The sequence below is a fragment of the Clytia hemisphaerica genome, unplaced genomic scaffold (genome assembly GCF_902728285.1).
Source record: "Clytia hemisphaerica strain Z4C2 unplaced genomic scaffold, Clytia hemisphaerica genome assembly, whole genome shotgun sequence".
Taxonomy (NCBI): Eukaryota; Metazoa; Cnidaria; class Hydrozoa; order Leptothecata; family Clytiidae; genus Clytia; species Clytia hemisphaerica.
In genome coordinates, this window is record NW_027104090.1 from 1,281,107 (window position 1) to 1,293,942 (window position 12,836).

Below are 12,836 nucleotides of genomic sequence, written 5' to 3' on the forward strand. Positions count from 1 at the left end.
TCGTGATGGCGTGATTGGCGTTTTTTTAAGTTCGTGATATCTTGATTTAAGATTTTAAAGTGCGTGATTACGTGATCGGAGGAACCCCAACGTGATCAACGTGATCGTGAAAGAAAGGAAATTTAAATCTTGATAACGTGATTTGGAAATTTTTCTATGCGTGATTACGCCTCCTTAGCTTAATTGATGATATCGGATTTAGATAAATGCAATGCATTCTGGTTTCTAGGGACTCTCAAAGGAATTATAATCTATTATAATTGATCTATTATAATTCCTTTGAGAGTCCCTAGAAACCAGAATGCATTGCATTTATCTAAATCCGATATCGTCTATTGATAGTTGCAAATATAACAGAGCGTTCTTGAAAATCACAATATTCAAATGTAAATCTGCGTTGTCTTAGTATTGGTACACCCCATTCTCATAGACCAAGTAAAAATTTTCAGCCAGTGGGCGTAGTAAAAATTACGGACTGAAACTAGATAGGGATTGATATTCAAATGTTTTTTATGGCTGGGGATTTGGAATGGAATCATTGTCAAAAAGTCAGAAGTCAGAAAATTCAGTGGGGAGAGGTGGGAATGGAAAAATAGCAACAATACATGTTTTTTTCTATAAGCACAACGTTTAAAAGTATATAAAGGCTCAGTACAGTCAGTTTTTGGCTCTATTGTTTAAGAACAATAGAATGCTATTTTGCAGTAAAGCTTTGTTTATTTTAGCTTTGAGTTAGCAAGGTAGACTGGTGTTAACTTGTACCGAAAGAGGTGGAGATATTTTTAGTCTTTAAGTTTTGATGTTTCCAAAAACAGTCACTTTCGCAGTTGTATCATACTAAGCCGACCTGATCCAAAAAATGTAAACTTAAGGGTGTGGTTTTTTTCAAAACATGTGGTTTGAATGACCTGAATAGCTGATAATTTTAGTAATATATGGAGCTGCATCTTATGAAATTTTGTTAAATTTTTTTGCATATGGAAAATTTTGAGGTATTGTTTAGCTTTTCGTTGTCCGTAGTGGTATGTCAGTTTTTAAAGAAGCAGCTCTTTGTCAATTAGAGTTCATTTTATTTTGGGCGATAGGCATAATTCATTAGGATTTTGAGCTATTCTTTCGAAAAGGGTGTAGACGTTGCTTGCTGGTTGACGAAGGCTCTTTTATACGAGGTCGTGTATATGTTAAAATGATGCAGTCGAATATCGCTAGTTCGAACTTCTTCGACTTTTCATTATCATTATTGATATGCGCGATATGCATAAGTCATTCTTCTAGCAGAAAACCCCTTAAAAAGCCGGGATTTGACCCCTCTCTGTTACTAAAAATAGAAACCGGCTTTTTTCGAGTGCTTCTAATAAAAAATATGACGTCATCTTGACTTACGCATATCAGTTGAAATTGAGCATGTTAATGCGCATATGTTCGTTCAAAAACCACAAGTAGTTAATACCTGAAAATATATAGACAAAATTATGGGCAGTGGGTTGGTAGGTCGGGGAGGTGGTGTCCTATAGTAACTCAATAATATATCCAAGTCACTAATTGAAGTTTTCGTCTATTTTCATTATAAAAAAAAAGATTTTTGTTGATTTTTCTTATTCTATTACTGAATTTCAAATGTTTAAAGTGTCATGAAAAAGAGTGTCCGGGTCATAGCGCATCGCTGCCCCAGTGGTCCAAAAGGACCATCAGACTCCAAATGACGTGCGACCACGCCTCTTTGGAGCCCCCAGGGTGGGTTTCGAGCAAAGTACTTTATAATACACCGGTCATCAACGGTACTGACTATGCACGCACAATCAAGCAACTATGTTGAGAGCAATGGGTATCGCAAGTGCCCAAGCATCGATCAAACAAGTTCACATTACGAAACGGGGTACCATATCATCTCCAGGAACTGGCTGCCGCATGTTTAACCAAGGAATTAACCATAGTTAGGCACTTACAGACTGGTATGGACTGTAGCACGGAAACTTCTATTTTCCTGGACTGGGTCCCGTCGCGTAATTTTGCGACAGCATGATCGGTGCAGTTTTACTTGACCAATGAAACATGCTTTCCTCCTACTTGTGGTGACATTTCTAGTTTTTTCTCGTAGTGATATTTAAAGTCAACCTCGTTCCCTGCGTATTATTAGCTTTTTGATTCTTACTGATAGCGCTAGATAATACCCTGGCATTGGCTGGTTTTCGAACGCGTAAGATTACGTAATTCAAAAACAAAACGTCAGATTTCATTCGTTCTTCTCTTTTGAAGCCGTTGCATTGCAGTGTAACTTTGTAACGTCAGATTTTTTTATGACGTATTGTTTTGAGAAGTTCCCCCTCTGAGAGGGGGAACTCGCATCAGCCAACACCAGGGTATTCTCTGGCGTCAATCAGTAACGTAAATAAAGCCTGGGATACACGGGGACGAGGTTGATTTAAAGTGTTTTTTTTAATCCCTGCATCGGGCCTTTCATTACTATGTCACTGTCAATGTGGATGTATGTCCGTATTTGAAGAAGCAGCGCTTTGTCAATTCAAGTTCATTTTCCACTACTTTCCTAAACCGGGCCCCGTCACGTAATTTTGTGACAGCATGATCGGATGCAGTTTTATTTGACCGATGAGATATGCTTTCCTACTACTTGTGATGACATTTCTAGCACATTCGCTAGTTTTTTCTCGCAGCGATATATTTAAATTTTTATTATCATGCCTGCGTCAGGCCTTTCAGATCTCCGTCCGTAGTACTGTATGTCCGTTTTTTAGAAGCAGCGCTTTGCCAATTCAAGTTCACTTTAGAAGGAACGGCAGCTTGTAGCAATAACCAAAACCGTGGGTCTTCATACCGCTTCGGGCTTCTTGTTTTATGGTTTTATCTTAAAATGTCAAACTTATTAAACTGATCACGAATGTTCGCTATCTGTTCACAGTTGGATTATGCTTATTGACAAAAAGGGAGTTTTTCAATCAAAAGGGTATTATTTATCAACTTTTATAAATCTGATCCCCTATCGCGAGTTGTCATATGTCAAAAAGCGCGCAATCATTAGCTAGTTATATTTGAGAAAAAAAACATGAAATACATGTTATTTTTATAAGAACAACCAAAATTTTTTAAGCTTTTAGATATTCTTAACTTTTGAGTTTTAAAATGTTCTTAGCATGCATTTTCTTATTTTTCCATTTTGTGGGTACTTTTTCCTAAGAAATAGTGAGTCTCCAAAGTCTTAAAATGTTCTTAACTTGTTCTAACATTTTGGTATTCGAAGCCTTATAGTTTGTTCTTATAAAAAAACGTGTAACTCATATAATCTAGAGGGGGTTTATCTAAAGAATCCTGCATTACTAAAAATAGACAAAAAGAACGACAAATTTCATAAAAAACGACATATTTTGCTGTCCACAACCCCGACCGAAAGTGACTGTACCACCCCTGGCGATTCATTCGGGTTTGTTTATCACAGGAATTAACTACATGTGGTCTAAAAGAACGACAAATTACGCATGCGTGTTACAATGTAGGATCCTTTAGAGGAACAGACTGATAGTACTGGGAAAAACCTTTCTATCCCTATCTCATTTTTTGAATTTTTCTAATTAACAAGCTATTGAATTGAACAGTTTTCTCAAAAAAAAAACTCGACTAGATTCAAATATATTTTTCAAACCAGCTTTTCAACGTTCATCTAATGTTCACAACGTTCATATAGCGTTAGATAAACGTTAAAACGTCATTGTGACAAACCGACTAGAAAGATCATTTTCGATATTCCCTGTTCTACAGACCCGATGAGATTCTCGCACTACTGGGAAATTTGTCCTAAACTTCTTCCCGGTCAGAAAAATACCCTTTTAATTTCAACCACATTGGAAAATCGACTTTGTTCTCATCCCTATTTAAAATTCGATGGAAAAAATGCACTCCAAAACCAGCCCCAGTGGATTTTTTCCCTGTTGGAATTTCAGTAAAAATTTTCATCCCCACTAAGTGGGAAGGAGTTCCACCAGGGTTGTGAGACAGAGATATTTTCCAGTGTATATCCTTGAATTCTGTCCTCATTTCCAATCCTCACTTCCTCTACTGGGAAAAACACAAAAGACTTTGCGTCAACTTCAAATGCTTGGCTTTGGCTAAAGTAAAATATGTCATGTTTGGGTTTGTTGGAAAAGCTTTTTTCCAAATCTACATTGTGGCGTGCCTTGAATAACACGTCTTTTTATAAGAACAAACTATATAAGAACATAAGGCTTCGATGGCCAAAATGTTAAGAACAAGTAAATAGACATTTAAGGCTTATTTGCAGACTCTAAAACACACCCGATTTCTTAGGAGAACAGACAAAAATACAAACAAAATGGTGAAAATGAGAACATGTTTAGAACATTTTTAGGCTTAAATCTCGAAAAGTCGGAGGCTTCAAAAGTTTTGAAAATAAAAACCGAAAGCTGAAAGACTCATTCATAAAAGAAAGGAAACCCGTCTATCGCTTCACTGCGGAAATCGCGAAACACTCGAATTCCTTGTTCACTTTGCAAGATAGGGAAATTTTAGATAGTGTTTCCTGGCTAAAAAGAAGGAAATTTAACTGAGCAGTACTGAACGATTTAATTAGAGAGTTTTTTAAACAACCGTAACCGTAGTTGTGGACAGTAGATAAAAGTTCTTATCGACTTTTGTTTCATAAAATTCGATTTTTTAAATTTCGTGCCGATGGATAGGATCTAGCATTTTAATTGTTTTCGGAGCGTGAGATAAAAAAAAGTAGGCGGCAAACGCTATTTCGCATCTCTCAAACCAGTGAAATTGCTTGTTGTCATTTGCTTCACTTTTCTATAAAGCCGCGGATCTCCCCTCATTCAGGGAAACTCCAAACGTAATGTCTCGTTAATCAAAACAACGTTTTATTTGCAAACGAGGCCGTTGTCATAGAGACTAGGTTTAATTTACTTATCTAATGAGGGTTAATTACCTAATTAATCATGACATAATAAATAAATTTATCAGTTAGCAATTATTTTATAAAATGAATAGAGATAATTGCAAACTGGGAAAATTCAAATGAACAGTACTGGTTTGACAAATTCCTAGTATTCAAAAATGCTGACGGGTATTTTATCAAAAATCAGATAAGATCGCTAAACTATGGATTTTGTGGTAGATAAAAATGTTAATCCCGCCTATCAAAAATATAAAAGATATTTTTCGGTATTCTCGGTCAAAAATTACTCGAAATGTAGCTAAAACTGATGTTCCGTGAACTCAGGTTTGACCGCAGAATGTTTGAATTTTGTCGATTAGAAATAGCCCCTACGTGAGATAGTGGGAATTCTAAAACCTCTCATTATTGATTTTCAAAATACAAGAATTCCGTAGGAAAGTCTATACAGAATCCATGACAAAAGGTTGATGACCAGGCAAAAATATTTAATATAAATTGATTCTGGGATTTTTTAAATCGATACCACGTCTTTTGGACCTCTAATGTACGTTTCCAGGACGTCCAAAGGTTTTAAAGCCGTCCATTGAATGTCCATAGGGCGTTGCGTGCCCATAGTGTAACACAGGGGCTTATCGTCGAGAAAAAGTATATCTTTCTCGTTTTAAAAATAATCGGTTTCATATTACATTTGGCCATTGGATTGAAAGGTCATATGAATCGAAGATCTTCTCAGTTGCAAAAATGCAAGAAGTCAGGCGAGTTTAAATATTTCACGCGTTTTCTATTTTTACATACAGTGGAGTCTCCATAACTCGAACACGCACAGGGAATGCAAATTTGTTCGATATAGGGAAATTTCAAGCTATAGAGTTAGATTTATAAGGCGTTGTTAACTAAAGGTATCATAAATTTTGTTCGAGTTAAGGAGACATTCGAGTTAGAGGTTCTCTCTTGTTATATAGTTCCAGCTTGCTTGGCTATAACTTTGCAATCACGTTAGATAATTCCATAATTATGAATGTTCAGAAATTTCTCAAAGAAAAACGCAGCGAAAAAAAATAAACACTTTATGAAAAATTTCTAAAAGTTGAATATTCCTAACACAAATATCACCAAATTAAGACAATTGTATTATCAAGAAGATGGGTTTGGACACAACAATCTGGGAGCTTCTGAAGATCAAGTTAAAGAAGAGAGATGATTCTGTACTTGATCAATACAATCGTTTGTTTATGGTTCGATTGTTGTTGATCTGTGCAGCGATTGGTGGAATCAGTTGGTCCACTGATCATATACATTGCAATGTACCTGGTAAGATTGACCGAAATTTTCATCATCCAGTGATAGAGTCCCCCAGTGTACTTGCAGCGGTGTCTCGTTAAAGATATCCGAATATGAAATGTAAAAAGTATGTTTTGGAGTTGAAATCTTATCTAACTTTAACTATCAATAATATTCTTACTGGATTCTTTCTTTCAAGGTTACATACCAGACAGTACGGAATTTGAAGAATACGCACACACTGTCGAAACCTCGTGTTGGATTCAAGGTATTTGTTTCGTCAATTAATTAATAAACAAGTGATACTTTTATGGACCTACCTGGTTATGCATTTAACACATATATAATTGATATCTACATAGGCGTGACCATTAAACAATCATTCAGAACACAAATAGTGACGATCTATTAAAATTAGTCGTTTGTTTCTTATAAAAAAACATGTTTAGAAACCAAAATTTCATGCTCTTGAAATATTCTTTCATATTCAAGACTTCGAGAGCAAAAAAACATCTCTTTTTAGCTGAAATTTACCTCAAATTTTTTGTCCAAGAACGAGCTCCGTCAATCGTTTGTGCAAAAACCATAAAAAAAAACGAGCAAATCTCGAGAAAAGCTAATACCTAAAGTAATTGATAGTGCTTATAAAATATCGAATGGCCAGCTTCGATAAAAAATTAAACACACTTAAAGTAAGCCCTCGTGAGCAAAAAAAAACATCTAACTCATAAAAAAAATTGAGTAATTTGACTAAGAACATTGATGTATGCTTATTAATAGGGATTCTTATAGATAAACATGCGTTTTTTGAGCCAACTACAATTTTTTTGCAAAAATCTGCTTGAAACGTATTTTACCTATGATGGTACCTTACTTTCCTGCAAAAAATCATGATCCTTTTCACAAAGTCCAAAAAACCCATTTTTAGCCCTTTTTTGGCCCAAATTTGCCCAAATTTTTTGAAAATCGCGGCTCCGTCACATTCGAGGGTTTATAGTTATGCATCTTGTTCAAAAATCGTAAAGAATGAAAGAGCCAATCTCGAGAAAAGCTAATACCTAAGTAATTGATAATGTGCTTATAAAAAAATATCGAATTTGGCCAGTTATTTTATAAAAACACTCCAAGCAACCAAAATTTCATGTCGAAACACATATTCTTTAAAAGTAAGCCCTCCTGAGCAAAAATCTCATAAAAAAACTGAGTAATTTGACTAAGAACATTGATGTATGCTTATTAATAGGGATTCTTATAGATAAACATGCGTTTTTTGAGCCAACTACAATTTTTTTGCAAAAATCTGCTTGAAACGTATTTTACCTATGATGGTACCTTACTTTCCTGCAAAAAATCATGATCCAATTTTTCACAAAGTCCAAAAAACCCATTTTTTAGCCCTTTTTTGGCCCAAATTTGCCCAAAATCTTTTTTGAAAATCGGGCTCCGTCACATTCGAGGGTTTATAGTTATGCATCTTTGTTCAAAAAATCGTAAAGAATGAAAGAGCCAATCTCGAGAAAAGCTAATACCTAAGTAATTGATAATGTGCTTATAAAAAAATATCGAATTTGGCCAGTTATTTTATAAAAACACGCCAAGCAACCAAAATTTCATGTCGAAACACATATTCTTTAAAAGTAAGCCCTCCTGAGCAAAAATCTCATAAAAAAACTGAGTAATTTGACTAAGAACATTGATGTATGCTTATTAATAGTGATTCTTATAAATAAACATGCGTTTTTTGAGCCAATAAAATTTTTTTGCAAAAATTCGCTTAAGCCATCTTTTACCTACGATGGTACCCTACTTTCATGCAAAAAGTCAGAAAAAATTAACGACCTAATTTTTCACCAAGTCCAAAAAACCCGTTTTTTAGCCATTTTTGGCCCAAATTTGCCCCAAAATTTTTTTTTTTGAAAATCGGGCTCCGTCACATTCGAGGGTTTATAGTTATGCATCTTTGTGCAAAAAATCAGAAAAAACTAACGAGCCAATCATGAGGAAAGCTAATAACAAACGAACGAACGAACGAACAGACGAACGCAAAATGACAAGACATAAAATTTTAAATTTTCTTGATTATTTTGGTGAAAATATTACGTTTAAACAAACTTTCTGATATCGTGGATTTCATTTTAATTTCAGGTTTATTTATCCACCGTGACTTGACATCTCACCAAGCTGCCACCGCGTACTATGGAATCACCGAAGATATTGATTTCGATGGGATAATTCATGGTTCAAATGGCTCAAATGAATTATGTAAAACCAAAAACCGCATGGGTAAAAAACCAAACGTAGCGTGCAAGAAGATGGAAAAGACATTTTTTACACAGGTATTTTATGCTCAAAATTTTCTTATAGCTTTGAACTCACGATTGTATAAGTTCATCTTGTATAAGTCAATACAAAAGACAGTCTCGATATTCCATATTTCCTCTTATAGAAATTACTGGGCTGATGTGCTGTTCTCATTGCCCAGAAAATGTCCCTAATGAGAAAAATACCCTGAGTTCTCATTCCCATAGAAACAACTATATACTGAATTATATTGATCTCGACTGGGAAAGCCATTATAATTTTAAGAATCCTCATTAAATTTGATATTCCAACTCTTCAAAGAGTCTTACCGGACCACAGAGACAGGAGTGTTAAACCAGTAAAATCAAATCATTTCTTATCTCCATAGTATCAATATCTACCATTTTTGTTGTGTACATTGGCGCTGCTTTATTATCTCCCTTATATGCTGCACAAAGTTGCTGCTTACGATATTGTCAAATTACGTGATGTTACGAAGAATGACCAAAAAACGGACTCGAAAAAAATGTCACCTCAAAACATTCGAAAATATTTCTTCCGTAACAAGAATAGAATATTTCCGAAATCACTCATCAAACCCGAATTCCAAACATACGAGAACATAAACTTGTTAGCGAAAGTTCCAGGAAAAGAACAATATGCTCAATTCAAGCAAAATATGATTCACTATGGACTACTTATTTTGGTCAAGCTTTTATACATTGGAGTTAATATAGTCGCATTGTTTTTCCTTGATTGGATTCTTGGGAATAACTTTGCAGATTATGGAATTGAAGTTTACAAATGGACAAGATTAAACCATTTTGAACAATATGATTATTTAGGACCACGAGAAGATCCGAAACCAAGTAAGTGATGTTTAAAAGACCTTCTTCACACAGGTGCAATCTACTCTTAGGTTCCAAATAAACGCCCCCCCCCCCCCGCTTGTTAATTTTTCGAAAATTTTCCAACCTTCCGGACCTTATTAGGTCGTTTATTAATTTTTAGGAATTTTTTTAGTATTCAAAGAGAAGGCCCTTATTTTGCTCTAAATAGCCTGATTTTAGTCTATATTTACGGCTTTCGCAAGTACAATTTCCAACTCCCCGGCAATTAGCCCCCCCCCCCCCCCGTTTATACGTATATCCTCAGATCCTAAGGTCCTAAATCAGAGTTAAAACTCTACCCTTCCAACCATAGTTAGAGTGCTTCCAATTCGTTTTGTTGCCATAAGATTTCTTGGGAATTTCTTTCTTTGTCTCGAATAAAATGACGTTGATTGTGGGACCCCCTCCCACTAGAAAAATTGGGCAAAAGATGCTTCTACCAAGGGAAAATTATACTGCCTATTGATTATAATCAAACAAGCAATGCGCTATTTTTCCTATCCCCACTCTCGGTATTTTCTGACTTAAAAACAATGGAATTCAAGTCCCAAGCTATAAACATAGGAATATCAACCCCCGTCCGTCAATAAACGTAGATAAAGCCCGGGATACACAGGGACGAGGTTGACACCAGAAAATTGTTTAAGCTAAGAATCAACACATCTTCTTCCTCTTCAATTCATAGCGAACGTTCTATTACCACCTTTTGGATATTGCGAAATCATTACGACAGCCAAAGACGTCAAATCAAGTGAAACCGATAAAATGCGATTCATTTGTGAAATGTCACAACATATCCTTTACCAATATGTCTTCGTCGTGTTATGGATGTTGATAATGGTGGGAATATTCGTTGCTTTTGTCTCTTTTGCTGTGAGCAGTTTCAAATTGATCTTGAAAATCACTGGGCTCAGGTAAGGATGTTTATGTAAAAACCAAGTCCTTGTTTTATGTTAGGCAGGGTTTTTTTTGGGGAGAGGGATAAGGGGTATAAAAGTTTACGAAAAAGTGACCCCTAGAGAGAAGAAAATACTATTAGTGTGGTCGTGTTACAAAAATACGAGCTGTTTGTAGTAAAAAAATAAGATCTAGCTGAAACTTTCTCCAGACCTTCTCTATAGGATGCTTATACCTCAGGAAAAAATCCCCTAAAATCCACTGGGTGGAACATCCTTTTTTTGGGACATTTCTTTTTTTCCCAGGCTGGATCTTATTTTTTTTTCCCTTAAATTATGCTAGACAACCCCACTATATGTCGATTAGATGGATTTGCATTATCCATGGGGTAGCTTTTAGTAAGAATATCTAAAATGGGGGGGGAGCGTACGGGGTTTGCGATTTCCGAGATACCGAATAATTTTTCCAAAATTTCCGAAATTTCGTATGTATGAATTATTCGAAGAAAGGGGATAAAAACTTTACAATACCGAAATTTCGAAGCAAAAATTCATGGATTTCCGATTCCGAAACAATTTTAGAATTCCGAAATACGGAAGAAATTTTGCATGATTTCCGAAATTCCGAAGAAGAACGGGTCGATTTCTGCAATACCGAAAAACCGTACGCCCCCTACTAAAATTTTCGAAGCCTCTCGATGTTTTTTGAAATTATGAGTTTATGAAACCTACGAGTGTTCCTATTTTCACCATTTTGCAAGCACTTTTATGCTGTTTTATAGTCCGCAAAGCCTTAAAATGGCCTCAACTTCTTGATATTTTGCCTTATGCACTTATAAAAAACGTATACTTAATTTTCTACTCTTTCCAGAGCGATGCAAGAAGATGACTCAAAAAACAAACGAATTATTAAACAACTGACTTATCGAGAAATCGAATATCTTGATTACCTCGATCATCATGATAAAACACTCTATGGTGAAGTGTTGGAAATATTGAAAAAGGAACAGGCGGAAAGTGAAAAAAATGGCGGTGCTAAGGTCTGATTGGTTCATAAAATTCAATACTCTGTACCAGAGTGTATCTCACGTTTATCGCTTCGTAGTACCTCTACAGCAATGAATTTTGAAAATAGCTGTATATATCGGGTCTGTGTACAGACAAAAAATTCAATGGCTTTGTCTGATTTGTCGATGATGTTTGATGCCGGAAGCCAATACGAAAGAATGAAAAGCGAGGAATCTTTGACATTATTAAACAATATTTTAGTTATCAAAGATGGAAAATTTAAGAAGAAATAATTAAAATTTTTGCATTGATCAATCTTTAGTCTTAGAAGATTTGAAAAATGTGGGCAAAATTCCAGACTAAAACCATTGATAAAATTTGGGCTTTTAGCGAAACCATTCCCTCCAAATATACTTTAATCTATATATCAATAAAACCTTATACCTTTGTATCAAGTCTTATTACATTTGAGAATTCGTAAAAAATTTCATAAAGATTCGCCAATTAATGTGAAATCAGATATATTTTTGTAAAATGTGTATATTCAAAAATAAAATATTTTATATCGTATATAAATACCATTTATCGTTGTAAATCTTTTTTATAAATTAATGTAGATAGAAGTGCTATGTATATATTATTGTGTAAAATTTCATACCATGATGTTCATACTTATTCTCGGGTACCTAATAGCCGTAGGGGGGGGGGTCGAAATTAGAATGTCATGCATAGTGTCCTCCAGGGTTTGTTCCACCCACCAAATTCTTGATTTTTTTAAATCTCCCCCCTCTTTTTTTTCCAACTATGACTTTTCAGTTTTTTAGTTCCCCCCCTCTTTTTTGCTTTCCCCCCAGAAAATTCTGAAAATATCATTTTCCCCCGTATAGATTTCTCAAATTTCAATCTGACACAAACGTAAAATTTTGCTGCAAAAGGAATACACGTTTTTTTTATTAGAACCTAGTTTATAAGAACATATAGGCTGAAATTCGTCGAAAAATTAAGAACATCTTAAGAACATGCCCAGCCTCAGTTTAGAAAAAAATGACAAGAAACTACAATTTTTTCCTCTTTTTAAGCAGTTTTAACCGACTTTAGGGGTGGATCTTCAAAAATCGAGAGTCAAATTATTGTCCAAATTTTGCCAAATTTAAGTGCTCTTTGTTTTGTATCATATTGTCGATTTAGAGTAGTCTGAAAAATTAAGAACGCATTTAAGAACATTTTAGGCTGAAAATTGCTAAAAAAAATAAGCACATCCAGGCTCAGCCAAATTTTAGGTGTGCTAATAAAAAAAAACGTGTACTAGACAAAATAGAACGAAAATTGGTTAATTTTTCAATCATGATCTAATCACATGATATCATGTGGACTGAGCTTGGTTGCTGAGATAAAATTGAAGTGATTTCACACTTCCCCCCACCAAATTTGCCAACTATCGATGTTTTTCCCCCTCTTTTTTCCCCCCCCTTTACTATTCAAATTTTCATTTTCCCCCCTCACCCATTCAAAATTGGAAAATTGGTTCCCCCC

The 12,836-nt window shown here is 35.0% G+C and overlaps 1 protein-coding gene across 1 annotated transcript; it reads left to right on the forward strand.

Moving 5' to 3' along the window:
• The first annotated feature begins 5,951 nt into the window (after positions 1 to 5,951).
• On the forward strand, positions 5,952 to 11,566 carry LOC136812784 (innexin inx2-like). The gene is made up of 6 exons (XM_067069308.1): positions 5,952 to 6,238; positions 6,408 to 6,476; positions 8,354 to 8,544; positions 8,898 to 9,378; positions 10,085 to 10,313; positions 11,167 to 11,566. The coding sequence occupies exons 1-6, from the start codon at positions 6,070 to 6,072 to the stop codon at positions 11,339 to 11,341; spliced, it is 1,314 nt and encodes a 437-aa protein (XP_066925409.1). The 5' UTR covers positions 5,952 to 6,069; the 3' UTR covers positions 11,342 to 11,566.
• Positions 11,567 to 12,836: the final 1,270 nt, after the last annotated feature.